Source organism: Hypomesus nipponensis, chromosome 11 (assembly GCF_054491055.1).
Source record: "Hypomesus nipponensis isolate SF chromosome 11, ASM5449105v1, whole genome shotgun sequence".
Classification (NCBI taxonomy): domain Eukaryota; kingdom Metazoa; phylum Chordata; class Actinopteri; order Osmeriformes; family Osmeridae; genus Hypomesus; species Hypomesus nipponensis.
Window position 1 is genome coordinate 15,244,284 of NC_140371.1, and position 18,844 is coordinate 15,263,127.

The following is an 18,844-nucleotide window of genomic DNA, read 5'->3' on the forward strand; positions in this document are numbered from 1 at the left end:
CTGAAGTGAACCCATATTTTGTCTAATAAAAAAAGGGTCGTTGGTGTATCATTTCTTTAAAACGTTGTTGGCAAGTCATTCAGCGAATAACCGTGGCCAAACATGACGGGATTTGTTTTGGGGTGCTAGCTAAAGTCAAATTCCAAAAAAGGTACAAAGCTTGGCGTCCATTACTTTATCAGCTTTTTTTCTTACTCCGTTTTTCGTAATGTCTGCTTTTAATTTAGAGTTTTACTTCTCCGACCCCAGAGACACAATTATGTAGGCCTACGCATTTTTCTTTCCAAAAAACAGAGGGCTTTGCAGAACAGCCTGAAAGCAGTCTGGACTTCTTTATCAATTTAAAACAGAGGTTGAAGATTTAATACAATCCAAGTGTTAGCTTAATGAAATACTTGTTGAAAACATCAAGTGTTCTTATGTTAATTCTAGCTAACGATAGACTCAAATTGACTTCTATGTAGTCCAACATCTTTAATTTAAAATAAAAGAAAGCCATGCCATATCCATTATTCTTAGGCTACCTTACTTAAAAACATAGCCATTAAGGCCATTTCTTGTTGTACTTATGAATTGTGAGTTCCTATAAACAAAGTCTGAGTGATAGGCCTAAATTATCATGATAAAATGTTTCAAAGTTGGCCTAAATCAAATTACAAGACAAAAAAAAAAACGTTCACATTAACAAATGCTACCAAGGACGCCTTAGCAAAGCTGTGTATGTAGTTGTCTAATGAATGTCCATCAACTAATGCGTTTTCATTATTCATTTTAGTGGGCAGTTACGGAGCGTGCCATTACTCGAAACGGCAGCTTGAAGAAAACCAAAAGACCGCCCCACAGCTGCTGGTTTGCTGGCAAGTCCTCGGTGTTTTTCCCCTTGCACCATGGGAAGTGTGGTCTTACGGCTCCCGTTCTGAACGTATTGGAAGTACAAGTGGAATGATGGAAGAACTACAGTCATCACACCGCTGCATGACGACTTAGTCTGTCAATCACTAGCGTCTCTTGTTTAGTCGCTCAGGGGCTTCCAGTCTGTGCAAGCACCCCTGCCTGATGCGCGCACGGGCTACAGAGGGGGTTTGCAGTCTGCTAAGGCAAGTGTCACCATGATTAACCTTATATGGGGTGGATCCTTATACTGCGTGGCTGCATAAATCATAACTTCAAGATGAAGACGTGATCACAGCGCGTTCGGCATCATCATCAGCATCGGAATAACCATTTCTTTTTCACGCACACTGTGGACTCGGGCACCGCTGCAGAGGTGCTAGACTGGTAGGCGGGGGCAGGAGCTGAGGACAAAGATATTTTATGCTATTAATAAATCTGATAATGAAGCGTAGAAAGATTATGGTTGCGGCAGGTTTTTGCCTTTCATTTTTTCTAGGTACTCTTATGAATTTGCTCTATATACCAGGATTTGAGCACCACCAAACCCGAAATCGAGCACATCGGTACTATCACGAAAAACAGCAACGGGTTACCGGCGACTTTCAGCTTCACCTCGGTGAACCAGTCACCGAAACAGCCGCTGAGCCTAACAGTAAATCCGCCACAGGAAGCCTCCACGATCTCCAGCTGCAAATACAAGAAAGGTTCGACGAGGTTGTCCAGTACCGTCGGCGCCAAGCACATGGGCCGGGCACTGGAAACCCAGTCCGCCCGCTGGAGCGTAGAAGATTGATGGATTTAGAGCCAGGGCACAGTTGGGACCCTGTCAAAGTCATTGATAGAATTGATAACCGACAGACCCGTTTTCAAAATAGACTTTCTCCGTCGACATACCTTCACGTGAAATCACAGAAAGATTTTTCAATTTATTCAAGGAGCATTAACGGTACACTGATGCTTGGCTGTAGCAGCATTGACAACGTGACCAATGTGCAGTACCTTGGTTCAGGCTACACAAAGGCTGTGTACAAAGCAGCTCTTAACAGCAGCTTCTCAGTGGCTCTGAAATCTGTTGATTTCGGGGGACATGATATGGAAAATTGCGTAAAGAAATATGGCTCACCCGGAGACTGCTACAAACTTGCCTCCTTCAAAATAGTGAAAGAGATGACGCTGATGGAGAGGTTGCAACATCCCAATATTTTAAAGGTAATCTTCATTCATTACTAATCGGTGTTAGATTATCTCACATGTCCATAATCAGTTAGTGTCTCTTCTCTTAGCTAGAAGAAAACATCTGTTAACATTTTTACATTTTATAATATCACTGTGAAGTCATATGCAAAGGTCTAAAGTCACAATCAATATTTCTTCAAAAGAAACAATACAACAACAATTGCTTTATTTTACCAATTAATTTGCAAGCGTTTGTCCTGCAGTAGTCTAACAAGGAAGACAAAATACATCAGTCATTCCTCCTTAATGACCAAATAAGCTTTGGTGTGAAAATTCACTCCTCATGTGTTAGAAGTAACACATGTAGTCTAAATAACCCTTCAAACATTTGTGAGTTTTCATAAAGTATTGAAATCCGTTCAAAACCTGCAGCAGTCGAGTAACCTTCACAAAATATTGGTGTGATTGACGCGTTTGAGGCATGCGTGTGGTACAACTAGTAGAGACTGATTAATAGAATGTGCTTGAGAGAGAGCCATTGCTGAGTTGTTAAATTGCCGATTTTAAGCTTATCAACGGGGTTGCAGATCTGGCGCGTGAGTCGTTGCGCCACCTCAGGCAGTGTTCGTCGACCTCAGAGTCTCATTTGTAAGTTCTGCTGTGGTATATCTTTTATCAACTCTCTCACGTAAACATAGGCCTAAGCTAAAACGATACAGCTGTTCTTTCTATACACCTCAGTGTGTACTTAAATGTTTATAATAATAGGCTGTTCATATGCGTAAAAGGTTAGGCTATCCGTAAAAGTATTGTAGATCTATCGACTAGCCTATTATTAATTTACTTGTTAAATTTGCTGTAGGGCTACACAGGTCATTGGAGCCCGAAGGTTTCCTAAACTGAAAGGTCAGTCTGGTTATTAAAAATTGGTTTATTGTCTAGACTGTAATCAACTCAAAGGGTGCAGACTCAAAAAAGGTGTTGTGGGCACTTGAGCCAACTGCTGAACTGGAGAGGCTTTTTGCAACTAATTCGTTTTTTTACTGTAATATACTCAGCATGAGCCCTGCTGTGCAGCGCTCTAATTAAAGTAGAAAAGCAAGCAAAACCGATTCTTCTTTAGAGGTGGAAAATGGCTTTCGCAAATTCGTTTTGTTGCAGTTATCTTGAACTTCCTGTATTGCAATAGTTCTCAGCCATATTATCATGCATGGTAGAATTATTAAAAACAAACACACACAAAAAGCACACTTATTACAGCGGTCAAATAAAAGTTCCCAAGAGAATGGCCCTTTTGGCCTCATAGCCAGCTTTTAACAACAACATACATAGCTAACTGAACACACATATTTTGCACTGAACACAAGGTAAATTATAATTACTACATGCACAATTTTATTTTTGGTATCAGTCTTTTGTAATTCACAAAAACCCTTGATTAATTTGTCGTCCAGCCCCAAAGCCTGAGGTTGGGATCCATATTAAAGAAACCTGTAGCTTAATATAACAATGTGGCTATATTTACATTTCATTCACCTTTATCAGTTATCAAATTCAAACACACAAGCCTACATTTAATATTTTTCAACTATCACACAATCACAATTTATAAAAGGTACTTTTTCTCTTTTTACTTTACATTAAAGCAACTTGTTAAATGGTGAATTTTGGTTTTACAATATTCTTTTTACTATAAACTGTAAGTAAAGTAAACAGTCGGCAAACAAGTATTGTAGCTTTTTGAAACACACAACAGGTTAAACTTATTTTTTATACACATAACCTAACTTTTGTTGTTCTTTATGATGGCAGCACATTGAAATGTTTTTGTGCTTTTATAATAAATATTTAATTAGGTTTGCTCACTGGGTTTCCTACACAACTGTAGTCAGGAAAGACAGCACATTAACATCTAAACCCATCTTTTATCAATATCTAGCATATGATATAAAAGTACTTTTTAGGTTCACATTTAATATCTGGTAGTGGAAGTAAGACTACAGTCAAGGTTAAAGGTCATACACACATTTCTTATGTCCACTCAGACTTTTATGTGTTTTATGCTATACACGCAAACACATTCATACACTCGCCATCTTCCTCACACACATACGCATGCATAGTTGCTTGTTTTAAGTGAATACTACCAAGTTGAATTATTTGAAAATAAACACTTTCTGTGGAATACATTATTATTATTTTTACCAGAATAGTTTCATACTGTATCTTGCTAACATAAACATACATTTTGTACAATCTGACATGAAAGTATTATTTCTTCTTGAATACGTTATAAATATGAGTTCTATTCCAGGAATAGAAAACTGTAAACCAGCTCCCGGGCAAATTCGATTTTTTTCTTGCACAAGGAACAAACCCACTATTAGAAGTAACAACAGAACAAATACATAGTAAGAATGAGGAAAAGGACGTTTCAAACTGGGCAGGGGTTGAATTGTAGAAAGATCTTGTTCAAGAATAGCACAAAAAACGTAATATGCCGAGACAGGTCGAGAATCCTTCAGCACATCCTCAGAGTTGGCCTTGAAAGCAGAGAGTGGCCAAGACTTCAGTAGTGCACCATATACCTTAGGAACTGTTTTGAAATAGCAAACAGTATGGTTTACTAAACGGTTTTATGTAAAAAATACCTGCATGAAAATGCTCTCTCAAGATATAAAAACTCAAGTTTAAAAGCTTTGTAGATGCTGGTGAATACCACTAAGATAAAAATGCATCACAAAGACATTGAAAGAGTCATTAACATCAAAGTTCCCAGTTTCCCTGAAATGCATCACTAGGGTGGCCCTCGGATCCAAATTGCCTAAAGTGAAGCTAGGGCTGGACTAGACATGTGTTCTCGCACCAGCGGGCGTGTTTCACTCTCTCTGACCTGCTCCTTGTTAGCCTGAGTGTGAACAAGATGAATTTGAACAGATCAGAGAGGCAGATAAGCAGAGGCGCTGTCTGAACTGCGAGTGTGTGTATGTGTGTGTGTGGTAGGGAAAAGGTGGAAGGCAGGAAGGAGAGGGGGGCGGTTAAGGGATAAAGAGATATCTTTCACGGGGCTGGTGTGCGTGCATTTGTGCCTTTATGAAATGGCCATGTATGTGTGCAGAAATGAATGTGTCTGTGAGTGTGTTTGGATTCAGGCGATTAGAGCCAGGAGCTCTGGATTATATTTACATTAGCTTGTCATTCTTTCACCCCTCCCCCGCCCCCTCCATCCTCCAATGTGAAAGTCGGTCATCCCAGCCGCAAAAAACCCTGGGCTCAGTATAAGGATGTAGAGAAGAGAGAGAGAGAGACCGGACAGAGCGCAGAGGAAGGGGGGCGTATGCCTGTGAAGTCAGCTGTAGACACAGTTGCAATTAAGAGCAGGATTAACACGTTAACCTCTGACTTCCAGTGGAAGGAAGCTAGGGGGTGGAAGAGGGATAGCGGTCCACGGCCCCCCTGAGCCACTGAAGCCAGGCCCTGGTTCTGATCAAGCTCTGCTCTGGACCCATGGCTCCTGAGGCCTGAGTGTCTGGCCTCCCTCTCTGTACTCAGAGCAGGATGGATCCCTCTCCATCACAGGGATTAGACCTAGAAATTGAGAGGTTTCATCAAGGGTTCCTTTAATTCTGTGAGATTTTCTACGCATTCACATTCATGCATCTTTCAAACATTAAAAAATGACCATATCATGTGATTTTCCACAATATTCAACTCTTTGAACATTTAATATCTTCAAAAGACAGTTTCTTGTTTTAGAAAATATAACTTAAATACTCTGTTTTTATAGGGGATAATTATAGAAGCACCATTTGATGTGGTGAGCTACATGGTCCCACACCATTAGCATGGGGTTAACCCTTGTGCTACCACTTCACTGTGTTTGAGTTCCAGACCAGACATGTCCAGGTCAGATAGATCTGCCAGCTCGTGTTAACCCTTGGAGAGAACCTTTGATGTGGTTTTGGAGGAAATTAGAAGATCGCTCCAGAGTATTGGAAGGAATTCCTCCGTTTCGAAGGCCTGAAGTTAGCCCCGCTACCCCTGTCTGTTTCTCTTTTGTGGGACAACGTTTGCAATATATTTTGCAGGAAAAAAAAAGAGCTCCATGATTATTCTCTCCATTTCCTAGCTATCAAGTGTGAGTGTGCTTAAAGGTCCAGTTTAAAGTATGTTGTGCCAAATAAGAATACAAAGGTTTTTGTTAATTGCAGTTTGCCCAGTCATCAAAGGAGTGCTAATAGTCATAGGTCTTAGCAACCCAAACCCTCTGTCGCAATCATGTTAATGTGTATCAATATGAAGTAAGGGAATTTACACATAGGAAAAAGGAATAAACAGAGTGTGTAATCATCAAAACTGTAAACTTTTAAAAGCCCTTCATGCACCCAAACTTTGAGTTTTAAGGATTTCACCCGCCCTTTTTTATTGCATCATAAGTCTCAAATCTGTTTAATGTACAAGGATCAATTCATATGGAATGAGAACATTTGACATTTGTTCTCTTTGCCAGTGGCACTACTTCCAAGACTCTGATTAAAACAAGGCATAACCAATTCTACCATTAACGTCATACGATATGTACTCTAGCTACACACAAAACAAGCTTTTGATTAGTGGCACACACTCATACACATTCACACACACAGGCAAGAAACTAAATCCTTAAAATACACACTGACCTGGCACAACCTCTGAATAAATTGCCACATAAAATAATTTGTAGCTTATTACTCCTCAGCTTACCTGATTTGTTAGGGAAATTAAAACACATTTGGAGCTTACAGTCAATCCCCTCCTGTAACAGAGAGCCAGTTAGTATCATGTGGGTGTGAGAGAGCAGGTCTTGTTTGCCAGACACCCCGTAGTCCTCCTGTGACCTGGGGCTTACAGAGGAGCAGCAGTGTGCTCTGGGCCCTGGCAGATGCTGGGGGCTTCATCTCTGGACAAACATGGCTGTCTCTGCCCCTGGTTTGATCCCTGTCCAGGATCCTGGCCTGGTGAAAATGAATGTGGCTGAGGGCTAACAGCCAGACAGCCAGACAGCCAGCCAGGGCCCGCTAGGCCCCCTCCCTTATTTAAGATTTAATAACGCCCCACACAGAAATGCTGTATTGAAATCTAAAACGTTTTCAAGTCTTACCTATACTGTAGCGGAGCTTTCCGGAGTTAACGCTTTCACTTGACTCGGACCTGTCTGTCTGTTGACATGACATGACAACCATGAGCAGAATTCAGCTATTAATTCTTTCTTTGATTAAAACCATACACTCCAGTATGTCAAATGAAGATATACAGTATGGAGGCTCAGCTTTCTTTGCCAAGTTAGCCTTAGTTACAACCTTGGCTTTGGGCAGTATATCTCTTTAAGTCTGAGTGTGTGGGTCTCCCCCATTCCCCATCCCTTCCTTATTGCCTGGCAACTAAGCTGACTCACTTCTCCCCTCCAGCCAAGCTCCCAGAGAGCTGCCAGGCCTACTACTGTTGACTGCCCTAAAAAAATATCTGCTGCCATTTTCACACTTACCTCACCGCACACACTTTCTAGTTCCACAGGCTCCAGGTCTTGGATATGTTGAGTTTCAGTTGAAATATACAGGAGTACTGTAAACATTGGAAAACTGTCAGCAGCAAAGCACATTGTAGTGTAACAAGTAAAAAGGTGAATGACCTTTGAACTCAAACCAGATAAAATGGTACCAAATCCAATGCAAACGCAAACAGTATCCCGGCATGCAACTGTTATCTCAGAGAAACCAGGGCAGCTGAGGGGTCTGCCATGGAAAGAAAACACTGCCCTGATGCAGTCATGCTCGCACAAGAATGTGCTGACAATCAATACACATGCACACACACATTAGTCATTTAAGGGAATTGAAACTTTTTAAATAATAGTTTTTCCACATCTTCCAGAAAGTGCCATATAATAAATCACACACACGAACAGCCTTACTGTAAAATCATTTGAGGAGCTGTATTGCTCGGGCTAAAAGAAAAAACTAATCTGCTATGCTCTTCAACTAAAACAGAAATGAAAGCTCGTTTTTATTTCATGTAGATCTGAGAGGTGTTGTTGGTTTAGATACTCCCATGCACTCCTGGCAGGACCCAGGGGTGGGGTGAGGGGGCACAGTGCCAGGCATTGCCCGCTGGCTGTTCCTCCTCACCCACAGGGCTGGCACTGCCCAAGGCCACCTCAGATTGCCCGTCATGCACCACATCCATAAACATCTCTTCAGACGCACCCAAACTGCCAACAAACACAGATCACAGAGCAGGAAGCCATTTTTCCACTTTTGGACTGCATATATTCACAAAATAAACGTAAAATATACTTTCTTGCGGAAGATTGAGAGTGACTTTGGTATGCCACCCTCTCCGCTTTTCTTGGTCTGTGGATTTTCTTTGATTCAGAGTTCCTGGTGGTATAGTTTACAACTATGTTGATTGTTATCCTTTAAGATTCAATTTCATGCCCTCTAATTTTAACTGGTTCTTCTGGCACAAATTAGCTAAAGCAAATGTTTCTGCAAGCAAGCATCCAGACTTGCCTCAACGGTCACCTCAGCCACGTTGTGGAGAGTAAACCATTAAGATCATCCAAAAGCAACAGCTAAACACAATTTCACGTCCTAAGAGAAAGCGTTGTAACATGACACATTTAAACCAGAATTTAGCTCTTGTTGAAGCGTTCGGGAATTCAATTATTTTCATGAAGTAAGCATACAGTATGTGGGCCATTCCTGGTCACTTCTCTCTTCTCTTCAGTTGTTCATAATGGAGGATTAGCCAGAGTCAGAAATAACATGGAGGTTACGTTGCGCTAATAGCCTAACATGAGTGTGTTCCTTGCGTTTCCTCAGCTGTATGGCTACTGCTACCAGGACAGCAATGACATTCAGGACACGGTGACAGCCATCACAGAGCTGGGCAGTCCTCTGGAGATGATCCAGCTGCTCCAGACCTCCTGGGAGGAACGCTTCAGGGTAAGAGACACACACACACACACTTACACAAATAGACATGTACTGGACATACTGGTCCACACACACTCCTAAACACACACGTGTACCCTCCTGTCACAGATGGCTGGCATGAGGACACAAACTTAGAACTTAGTTATGATAAAATGTAAGTTAGAAGTCTGGTCAGAACAATGGCCATGCTGGAGAGTTATACTCAAGGTCATTGGGGGTGGCTCAAATAGACGATTTGCCTTTTTGGGATTTGTTAGGGTCTCTTTATTACCAAGGACGAATGAGCCAGGCAAGCCTTGCCTGCTGCTACAGTAGCTACAGAATGTACAATGGTATTTCCAGAGTTTTTTGCTCCAGTATGTTTCCTGAGAGTCTGGGGCATGCGGGCTGCAGGGCTTGGTCTGTCTATCTGTATATCACTATCGCTAAAGCACCGCTAGAATTGCTTCCTATAACTTCCTCTGGGCGGGTTGGAGGGGAATGCCTGCTTCACTGAGGGGGTTAAAACACTCACCCGCAAGTCCTCTCCTCCTCTGCTTTCCTTTTTTCCTATTTCCTATTTCCCTATCTTAATTTCATGCCATCTCTCTCCCTTGTTTTCTCCTGACTCATTTCCTCTACCCTTCCACTCATCTCTTTTTTCTCCTCTCCTCTTCATGCAATGTACAGAAGAACTTAGCTTCTCCTCTAAGTGAAATCCGGGAGTCGTGCGGTCCATCAGGTTATTGTTACGTTTGACAGTTAACACAGGGTGGCACGGGGTAACTACGGGTAACAAGGGGTAACTACGGGTAACACTGGGTTGGGTTGAGACGTACATTGAAAGGAGTTCCCGTACCCCTAGTGTTACCACTGACACAACCAGTACAGCTCAACACATCCTTATACGTGTCACTGCTGTCGTCCACACCGCTACACCACACCGTTCAACATGTCATCACCCAGCATCATTTGTCTCATTCTGTTACAACAACACTGCCTTTATAGGAGTGGGACACTTCTCCACCAAACACAGAGGAGCCGTTTGCAGTTTGGCTAGTGAGCTATCTGAAATTACATCTACCTGGTAAATATATACATTGAGGTAGCGTTCCACTTTGATTTCCTGAGTCTTGAACGACAGCCAGAAGAGTTTCCAGGCTCGTGATTGCTTCCACAGAGGATACCAATGCCTAGCACGTGTACAATAAATTTGCCTTTTAATACATTTCCCTTTTAAACGGTGGCCATGAAATACCTACTTTTAAAGACTTCTCTGTTGCTTGTTCCTTTGTTTTAGAGGAACAGAAAAGTCTGTCAGATCACTTTAAGTTCCCCGTAAACATCAGTTGTCTTCCTCAAATGGTTCTGTAACTGACCAGGCGGTTTGCAAACTGGTACGATGGTAGAAGAAGGATTTGGAGAGACCCTGGAGAGAAATACCTGTTTTTCATTGAGATGTCTTGTTGTTTCTGTGACTTGTCCTGTCATGCAGTGAGGGAATATGGATGGAAAATGGTAGAGAGAATATTCGTCTTTCACCATGTGATCAACAAAGACCATCTAAATGTGCAGGGGACAGAGGTTGTTTCTTTGTTCCCGTTCCCCCAACGTGTTGGTTACCCCCCCCCCCCCTCCCTCCTCTCCTCTTTCCCTCCCTCCCTTGCAACGGGACGCGAAAAAAGAAGTGTACAAATACAAATGAATACGAAAAGAGCCTCTTCGTCAGACATTTGCAGTTCGTCTGAGGCGTTGATAGACTCGTGGGACGTGAGCAGTAAAAACCACTGAATTTCAAACGCTCCATTTAGGTCCTTCGCCATTTCCTGTCTGCGTTGACGAAGCCTTTCATGGCCTACAGACGCTGTCAGCGAGCGAGGCACACCCACATCCTCCTTGGACCCCTCCCCCGTCACCTCCACAACCCGAGCCGAGCCTCATTTACATATGATTATCATAAGTAGCGTGTGCTCCTGCTCTGACGTACTCCAATGGACACATCGGGTGCTTTTATGATTTATTTTTGCATTTAGACCGTAGTTGTATGTGAGAAAACGGTGAATCACATACACAATCATATTCATTCACAATCAATCATTTGTGTCCAAGTTGACCCATTTCTTAAGTATTAGGCCAGACTCCGTTTCTCACTTCCTTCTCTCTCTCTTGTTTTCTCTCTCTCTCTCTCTCTCTCTCTCTCTCTCTCTCTCTCTCTCTCTCTCTCCCTCCCTCTCTCTCTCTCTCTCTCTCTCTCTCTCTCTCTCTCTCTCTCTATCCCTCCCTCCCTCTCTCTCTCTCTCTCTCTCTCTCTCTCTCTCTCTCTCTCCTCTCTCTGTCTCTCTCTCTCTCTCTCTCTCTCTCTCTCTCCCTCCCTCCCTCTCTCTCTCTCTCTCTCTCTCTCTCTCTCTCTCTCTCTCTCTCTCTCTCTCTCTCTCTCTCTCTCTCTCTCTCTCTCTCTTTCTCTCGAAATCCATGGTCTACGTCTGACCCCTCTCACTCTCTCCTGGTCCCCAGTACATTAAAAACAGCTTTTGTCTCGCCTGAATGAGGATTGAGCTGTTGGGCTCCTCCTCCTCTCCTCCTCTCAACCCTTCATTCTGTCTTTCCTCCTTCTGTCTGTTCCTGGGGACACAGGGATATTTGGTTTAGAGTCTCTGTGTCAGGGTCTTAGTCCTGCCCTTCACATGCCCCTCCCAGCCCCAGTTGCTACCCTTGTTTCCTGGAAACAATGAGGAATGGATTATCCTTGGGTCGAGCAAACACACATGCATACACACAAACACACACACAAGCACAATCCCCAACACACCAGAACACACTGAAGTGCTTTACTTGGAGATTTATAAGTAGCTATAGAGGAGTACGGGGGCTTAGTAAACTTGTGTTCCAAAAAAGGACCATACAATTACTAAACAAACAGGTCTCAGCTGGACAGGTCCGGGAGGAAAGAATTAAGAATTTGGTTTGAGAGAAAGAAATTAGGTACAACAGAAGTGTATACCTCTACACTCTGTCTGTATAAAGCTGACTGTACATAGTTGACAATCTGACCAGCGTGTGCATGTGTTTGCTCTCAATAGATCTGTCTGAGTCTGGTGCGTCTGCTCCACTACCTGGCCCACTCTCCTCTGGGCTCCGTCACCCTGCTGGACTTCAGGCCGCGCCAGTTTGTCCTGGTGGCGGGGGAGCTCAAGGTCACAGACCTGGACGATGCCAGCACAGAGGAGGCCCCCTGCTCCCCCTTCTCGCCCTCTGACTGCGTCATGGAGTTTCCCGCCCGCAACTTCACCCTCCCCTGCAACAGAGGGCGCTGTGTTGGCATCAATGAGAAAAGGAACTTGTACAATGCATACAGGTAAGGTAGAATAATAAAGGAGAGACTCGATATTTTGTTTGAAATTGTGAAAATGACAGTTTGTATGGTGACTAAAGGTAATTTACTAGAAGTCAAAGTTAATTTACCATTAATCTTATGTTTATTTCCAGGTTCTTTTTCACATACCTACTGCCTCACAGTGCCCCGCCCGCACTAAGACCCTTACTGGACAAGATAGTCAACTCTACAGGTTAGTGTCTGTCTGTGTATCTAGTTCTTCAAGAGTTTTAGTGCTTGTGCGAGGGACCTACATCATTTCATCCACAAAACTTGTACAGCCCAGAGCTATTTATCTTACCCCACCCCAGCCACCCACCCACCCCCCCCCCCTCTCTCTCTCTCTCTCTCTCTCTCTCTCTCTCTCTCTCTCTCTGTCTCTCTCTCCATCTTTCTCATCTCTTTATCTATCTGCTCATCAGGATGATGGTATGTCAGCAAAGGGTTTGAAATCTGTTCCTCTGGGACACAACAAGCCGTGAAGGCGCAGACGTTTTGGGCAGCAGTGTGTGTGTGTGTGTGTGTGTGTGTGTGTGTGTGTGCGTGTGTGTGTGTGTGTGTGCGTGTCAGTTGTGTAGGATTAGAGGCCAGCTCATGTGATCATATCTTCCCTAGTCAGTCAGTATACTCACACAGAGAGCATAACAACCATCACAGTAGTGCGTGTGTGTGTGTGCATACGTGTGTGTGTGTCAAAAGCAAACAGTCTTTGTCCCATGTTCCCCGATCAAAGACCTTCCATCACTTGTTTAGTCTGGGTATGTGCATAGCATTTGGGTTTGTCCACTGTTTTTTATTACAATGGCATGCTTTAATGTCAGTGCAACAATGGTCTGTAGGATTTGTAATGTGTAAACAACACGGCAAAGGAATGTTAATCCTGAGTTGTTGCTGTCCCAGGGGAGCTGGTCTGGGGGATGGATGAGACACTGGTCCAGCTGGAGAATGTGTTGCACCAGTACAGAAACGGGTTCTATCTGCAGAACAACACTCAGGCACACAGAGCTGGTGAGTACACACACACACACACACACACACAAATAACTACTCTCACTCACTTGGTCTCATGCTATAATCACTCCAGTGTTTACATACATTCCTGTGAGATAAAATTCTAATGTAGTTACATCCACCTATGTCTTAGAGAACATGCCTGAGAGAGTGTAATCAAGTTAGATAACCCTAGACCTTATGTCCTGGTCTGGCCCTGTACACTGCTATGTTCCTCTGCAGACTGCACATGGTCCAGGTTGTGACCTTGCTTACGAACAGCAGGGTTGATAATGGTGCATAACGCAGGATAATCATGAAGCCATTGTGTGTGTATTTGTGTGAGAGAGCTAGAAAGAGTTTGTGAGACTGACAATGAGAGAGAAAGAGTGAGAGAGGGAAATATATAAAGAATGTGTCAATGCGTTGGAAAGAGAGAGACCGAGAGTGTGTATGTGTGTCAGTATATGTGTGTGTTTGTGTGTGCGTGTGTGAGATCCAGGAGCGAGGTAGAGCTCTGATATGTCAGATACGGTCAGGACCAATAGAGTGAGATCAAAAAGATAACCATTTATGTAACGGAGAGAGGTTGCGGGTGAAGACAGACTGGCAATCGGGTTATCCCATGATGCACTGCGGGGGAACCCCCTTTCTCCCTCTCTCCTCGTCGCTTGGCTTCATTTTGTCGTTTGACCTTTTCCCTCCTCGTCCCCTCCCTGTCTTTTCCCCTCTTCCAACCGTACATTCCCCGAGTTCCCTCTTCCCTCCTCTTCTTTCCCCTTCCCTTTCTCTCTCCATTCCTCCATCAGTCCTCGCTCCGCTCCGCTGGCAGTGTAAAAGCAGACACAGGCTGTTGTTGAGTGATGGCTACCCTCAGCCCGAGGGCCAGAGCTGGGCTTAAAACAAGCCTTCCTCTCTCCACGCTGTCCCCTTCTCTATCACCCCTTCCCTCCGCTGCGGGTCCGCGACAGCCGCGATGGGCCTCCATCCTCGTTAGCTCGCTCGAGGAAGGCCGGGATCTTATTCAGCAGCCAGTGCATGTCTGCGGGGAAGGCTTCCCTGTGGAATGCGGCCTCACATCATGTGCTTTTTCCACGATTACACAATCCGCCCCTCCGCCTCCTCTTCCGTTTTCGCCCCGTCGCTGGAGCTTTTAAGTCGACCATTTAGAGAGAGCGAAAGCTCCATAAAGCATTAATTACGGCCATAAAGCTTCTAATAGCTGTGGTTATTTACTACGTCCCGGAGAAGGGCTGTCTGCTGCCACGCATGCAGGCTGGACGGTATGTGTGTGTACATGCCTATTTCATGTGTGTGTGTGCGTGCTCTCCACACTGTAAATCGTACAGAACACCCTGCCTCGCTCTCCCTCTGCCATTTAAAGGCTATCCCTCTTTTTCAGCTTCAAACAGCCATGCAACCCTTCTCCTGTAAATCACTGGGACCAGGACTGTTTCTCAGGCCCCGAGCCCGGAGAATGGGAGCCAGAGTATACAGTAGGAGATCGGATGCTCTTTTAACGGCAACCAAAAAGCCATCATGATGGCGTGTTTGAGTTAGAGCACCAACCAGGGTGTGGGTGTGTGTGTGAGAAAGAGGGTACTCAATGATTCACGCTCTATAGACTGACAGGATTGTATAGGGTTGGAGGAGGGGGGGGGGGGGGGGGTGATGGGGGGGGGTGCACTTGGAAGCTGCCCTCTTCTTCTCATCAGTGCCATTGTCACAGACCTGTGAAGTTTAGTTAAACCCACAGACTGGTGTGTGTGTGTGTAGGGGGGGGGGGGGCAGAGTGTTCAGAATGTGTACTCAGTGAGTACATTGTCTATAGAAATATTGTCCCAATGCTGCTCAGGCAAAAAAAAAAAGTTCCGTACAAGTTGTAGCACGCAGGCTCACACACGCACACACGCACACACACACACACTTGGACATGGATGGATTGTCTGGTGTGTGGTTTCCAGACATCAAGACTATGCAGAGTGTAATCACAGCCATGATGGGTGAACCAGAGGGTGACTGACCTCAGTATTAACAAAGACACAGCAGGCTTCCCACCAGCAGAATCAGCAGTCAGGGGTGCTGCTTAGACCATATGGGTTATCCTCCCAGCTTGCTTATTTGTCACTTATACTGTAACACAGAGCACCCGAGCTATGACAAAGATACAGGCAGTCTAAGACTTTTGAAGACGCGGCTCCTCCTTCACAGGAAGTGAGCTGTAGGTCGTAGTTGGGGGCCCCGGGTTCCAGGGTAACGCCGGGGCAGGAGTGAGCAACTCAGAGAGAAAGAGATACTTGGAGGAGAAAAGGGGGAGTAGACGTTTCTCTTTCGCCCTCCGTCTCTCCCTCCCTATTTATCTCCCCCATCCCCCCCACTCCCCCTCTGTCGATCTGTGAAGCCTGTCTGCCCTGGGTCGCGGTTACCCTGGCAACCGTGGAATGCATTGTGGAGAGGTCACGAAGAGTGCCCTTTACAATGTTTGTCAGACAGTTAGCGGGGGCAGTGAGGGGAGCGAAAGAGGAGGAGGGATGGGGTCGACAAGGGCAGGATCACAGGGAACATGCTGCCCCTCGCGCTCCCCAGCAGTTTGGGGGACTGTGCTGCTGACAGGCACACAATGCTGCTCTCCCATCACCCCCCCCCCCCCCCCCTTCCTTCCCTGAACTCACACAATCAGCCAGCTCATCACGCACACGTGCAGGACAGGCCTCGGTAGCAGCCGCCAGCCACCGCGCACTCTCAGACACTCCCTCTTCTCTTGCTCTCTACTCTATTTCTGAAGTATTAGGCTAGATTCCCTTTCTCACTTCATTCTCTCTCTCTCTCTCTCTCTCTCTCTCTCTCTCTCTCTCTCTCTCTCTCTCTCTCTCTCTCTCTCTCTCTCTCTCTCTCTCTCTCTCTCTCTCTCTCTTGATCACTCCGTCTCCCTGGGTCCCAATCTCACTCACACACGTGTTCCTCCACTTTGGTGACTGACCGACGCACCCCTCCTCCGCCCTCTCCTCTCAGACTACAAGCGCGTGGCGGACGCCTCCATCCCCGGGGAGAACTACCGCTGCTGGCCGTCCTACGAACACGAAGGATGTCTGCTGTCAGTCTTCAGCGTCACAGAGGCTATTGGTGTGTGTGAAAGCCACGCCCAGTGCAGGGCATTCGTTCTGACCAATCAGACCACCTGGACAGGTGAGCGTTAGTTGTGTTGCGAAATGTGTTTGTGTGCGTTCGTATGGAGGGGAGCACATGGCCCGTGGACCCGGATTCGAAAATCAAATCAAACCCGGGTCCCAGCAGTAAGACCTTAGGCTACATTGTATGCACTCTTACCCGATGAGTCCCGCTTATGGACGCATGCATGTAGGCTGACACCTGTGTCATCTTTCAGGCCACCAGCTTGTGCACTTCAAGACGGGGACTGCCAGCCTAAGCTCTGCCAAGGGACGCACCGCCTACATCAGAGTGGGCAGCTGAAACGATGGAGGGGGAGGACACTTGAGAACTCATTCGGCCTCCTATAGGCTCATCTGCTCCAGGACCAAGCCCACTCAATGTAAGAAAGCATCCCATTGGTGGATAGGAAGACTAGAAGGAGTGGAGGATGGATCCTAAACCACGCCTACCTGTACAAGCACAGAGGACCCAAGTCTCAGTAGGTTGTCACGATAACGCTTTGACAACGCTGTTGTGACAATTTTAGAATGCTCCGTCCATCACAAGAAAGCATTTATATGTTTTCTTCAAAGGAATGTTATTAAGTGTATTTGCTTATTGCTCAGGTGATGGTGAAGTTGCCTCTCTATCTCAGTATACATAGACTCAAAACTACAAATCCCAAACCACCTTAATGTGCAGTGGTGTCAGCAAGAGGTACATGAATGATTGTTTGGATTTCAAGGATACCTCTCTATCTAAATCCATAATCAAAAAAGCATTAGACTACTACCTATTCAGGTAGGTAGACTACTACCTACCTAATGAATGTCTTACCCCCAAAAAACTAAACAAGGACTCATTCTACCCCGTCTTTTGAATTTTGAAAAGTATTCAGCACTTTTTCCCCAAAACAATCCGACAGGGTTTAATTTCTGTCCCTGCTTTGAAAAAGCAAGTCAGGAAATAAGATTTCAAATCTAAACCATCTAAAACACCAAAAATGGAAGATGATATGGGTTTTGATACTTTACAGTGAAAATGGGCTTTGGTGCTTGTGGATTAAGCATTTTAGACCAAATGTAATATTGTATTGTGAGCTGGGTGAGTGGAATACTGTGTTGATCATGTATTTATTTAAGAGAGTGTTTGTTGGCTAAAGTCCCATCACCAGTTGATAAGGCAGGAAACAAGCTCTCCATGTTGATTTCCTATGGAAATATGAATTGATGCTTAGATAACCAGAAAGAAATCAAAGGGTATGAGTATTATTACTTTCAATGAAAGCACAGTCTGTGAAAAATGAATAAATCAACAGTGAATTCAACTAAATGTACAAAAGCAATCTGATTTTGTGTTTGTTGTTCATGGTGATGTTGATGTACATAAACAAAGCGCAATGCGATTGTTATTTTTTTATGAAAACTAAAATAAAACCTCGAGAGACGTGTGGAATATATTGCAGTCTGGCTGAGTGAAATGAGTTTTACCAATCTCTCTTCCTCCCAGAAAGGCCTCAATTATTTCCAGGAAGAAAAAAAAAAAGAAAAAAAATGGAGAAAGTGAGTTTGTGTGTGTTTTGAGAACAAACACAATTTTCAGTCATGGAAGTATTTGGAGTGTGAGATGTAGAGGGGGCCAGGGTGCTGGCATGGGTCTGCAGCCCAGCTGCTTCTCCCCTGGGTCACTGGCCTTGTACAGCTGGACAGTGCCACAGGGGCCAGGGGGCTGGGGAGCGGGGGGACAGAGGCAGGGGTAAACTGGGGCTGTTGGGGGCCCCAGGCAGGACCTGACCAGACCGTATAGGCTTTCAGGAAAGTAAAGTCTCAAGAAAAACGTGTTCCCTTGGCTCTTAAGAAAGCCATTGTGTGTGTGCGCAGTTGTTTCCATGTGTGTGTGTTTGAGGTGTAAGTGTGTGAGCGCGTTCGCGATGACATATTTGTGTGTTAGTGTGTGTGAGGCCCTTTTGTCTAAGTGCCCCAGTGAAGATGAAGCAATGTGACCCTTGACCTTTGCCCTGGTGACCCTAAGCTGAGTCAGGACAAAGGGAGAGGTTGTTAACCAGGAGGAGTGGAAGGCCACGGCACGCCAGGAGCATCCTTAAGAGGCACCAACCTTTATCTCTCCTTCCCCAGAGGCTACTTGTGTCAACATGAGGTCCAAATCTGTCTGCATTTAGTCCCAAGCACACTTGTGTACATTCAGGTAGTGAATACGAAGGGGCTTCCAAACCCAAACGCAGTCACTCTCTTTTCTCTCTCAATACACACTTTCACACTCAAACCTCGCTATTTTGGGGCATACACAT

The 18,844-nt window shown here is 44.9% G+C and overlaps 1 protein-coding gene across 1 annotated transcript; it reads left to right on the forward strand.

The window, feature by feature from the left end:
- The first annotated feature begins 1,049 nt into the window (after window positions 1-1,049).
- Window positions 1,050-17,877, forward strand: pkdcca (protein kinase domain containing, cytoplasmic a). Its single transcript, XM_084708807.1, has 7 exons — window positions 1,050-2,103; window positions 8,931-9,053; window positions 12,104-12,378; window positions 12,510-12,589; window positions 13,297-13,404; window positions 16,399-16,572; window positions 16,772-17,877. The coding sequence occupies exons 1-7, from the start codon at window positions 1,315-1,317 to the stop codon at window positions 16,855-16,857; spliced, it is 1,635 nt and encodes a 544-aa protein (XP_084564933.1). The 5' UTR covers window positions 1,050-1,314; the 3' UTR covers window positions 16,858-17,877.
- Window positions 17,878-18,844: the final 967 nt, after the last annotated feature.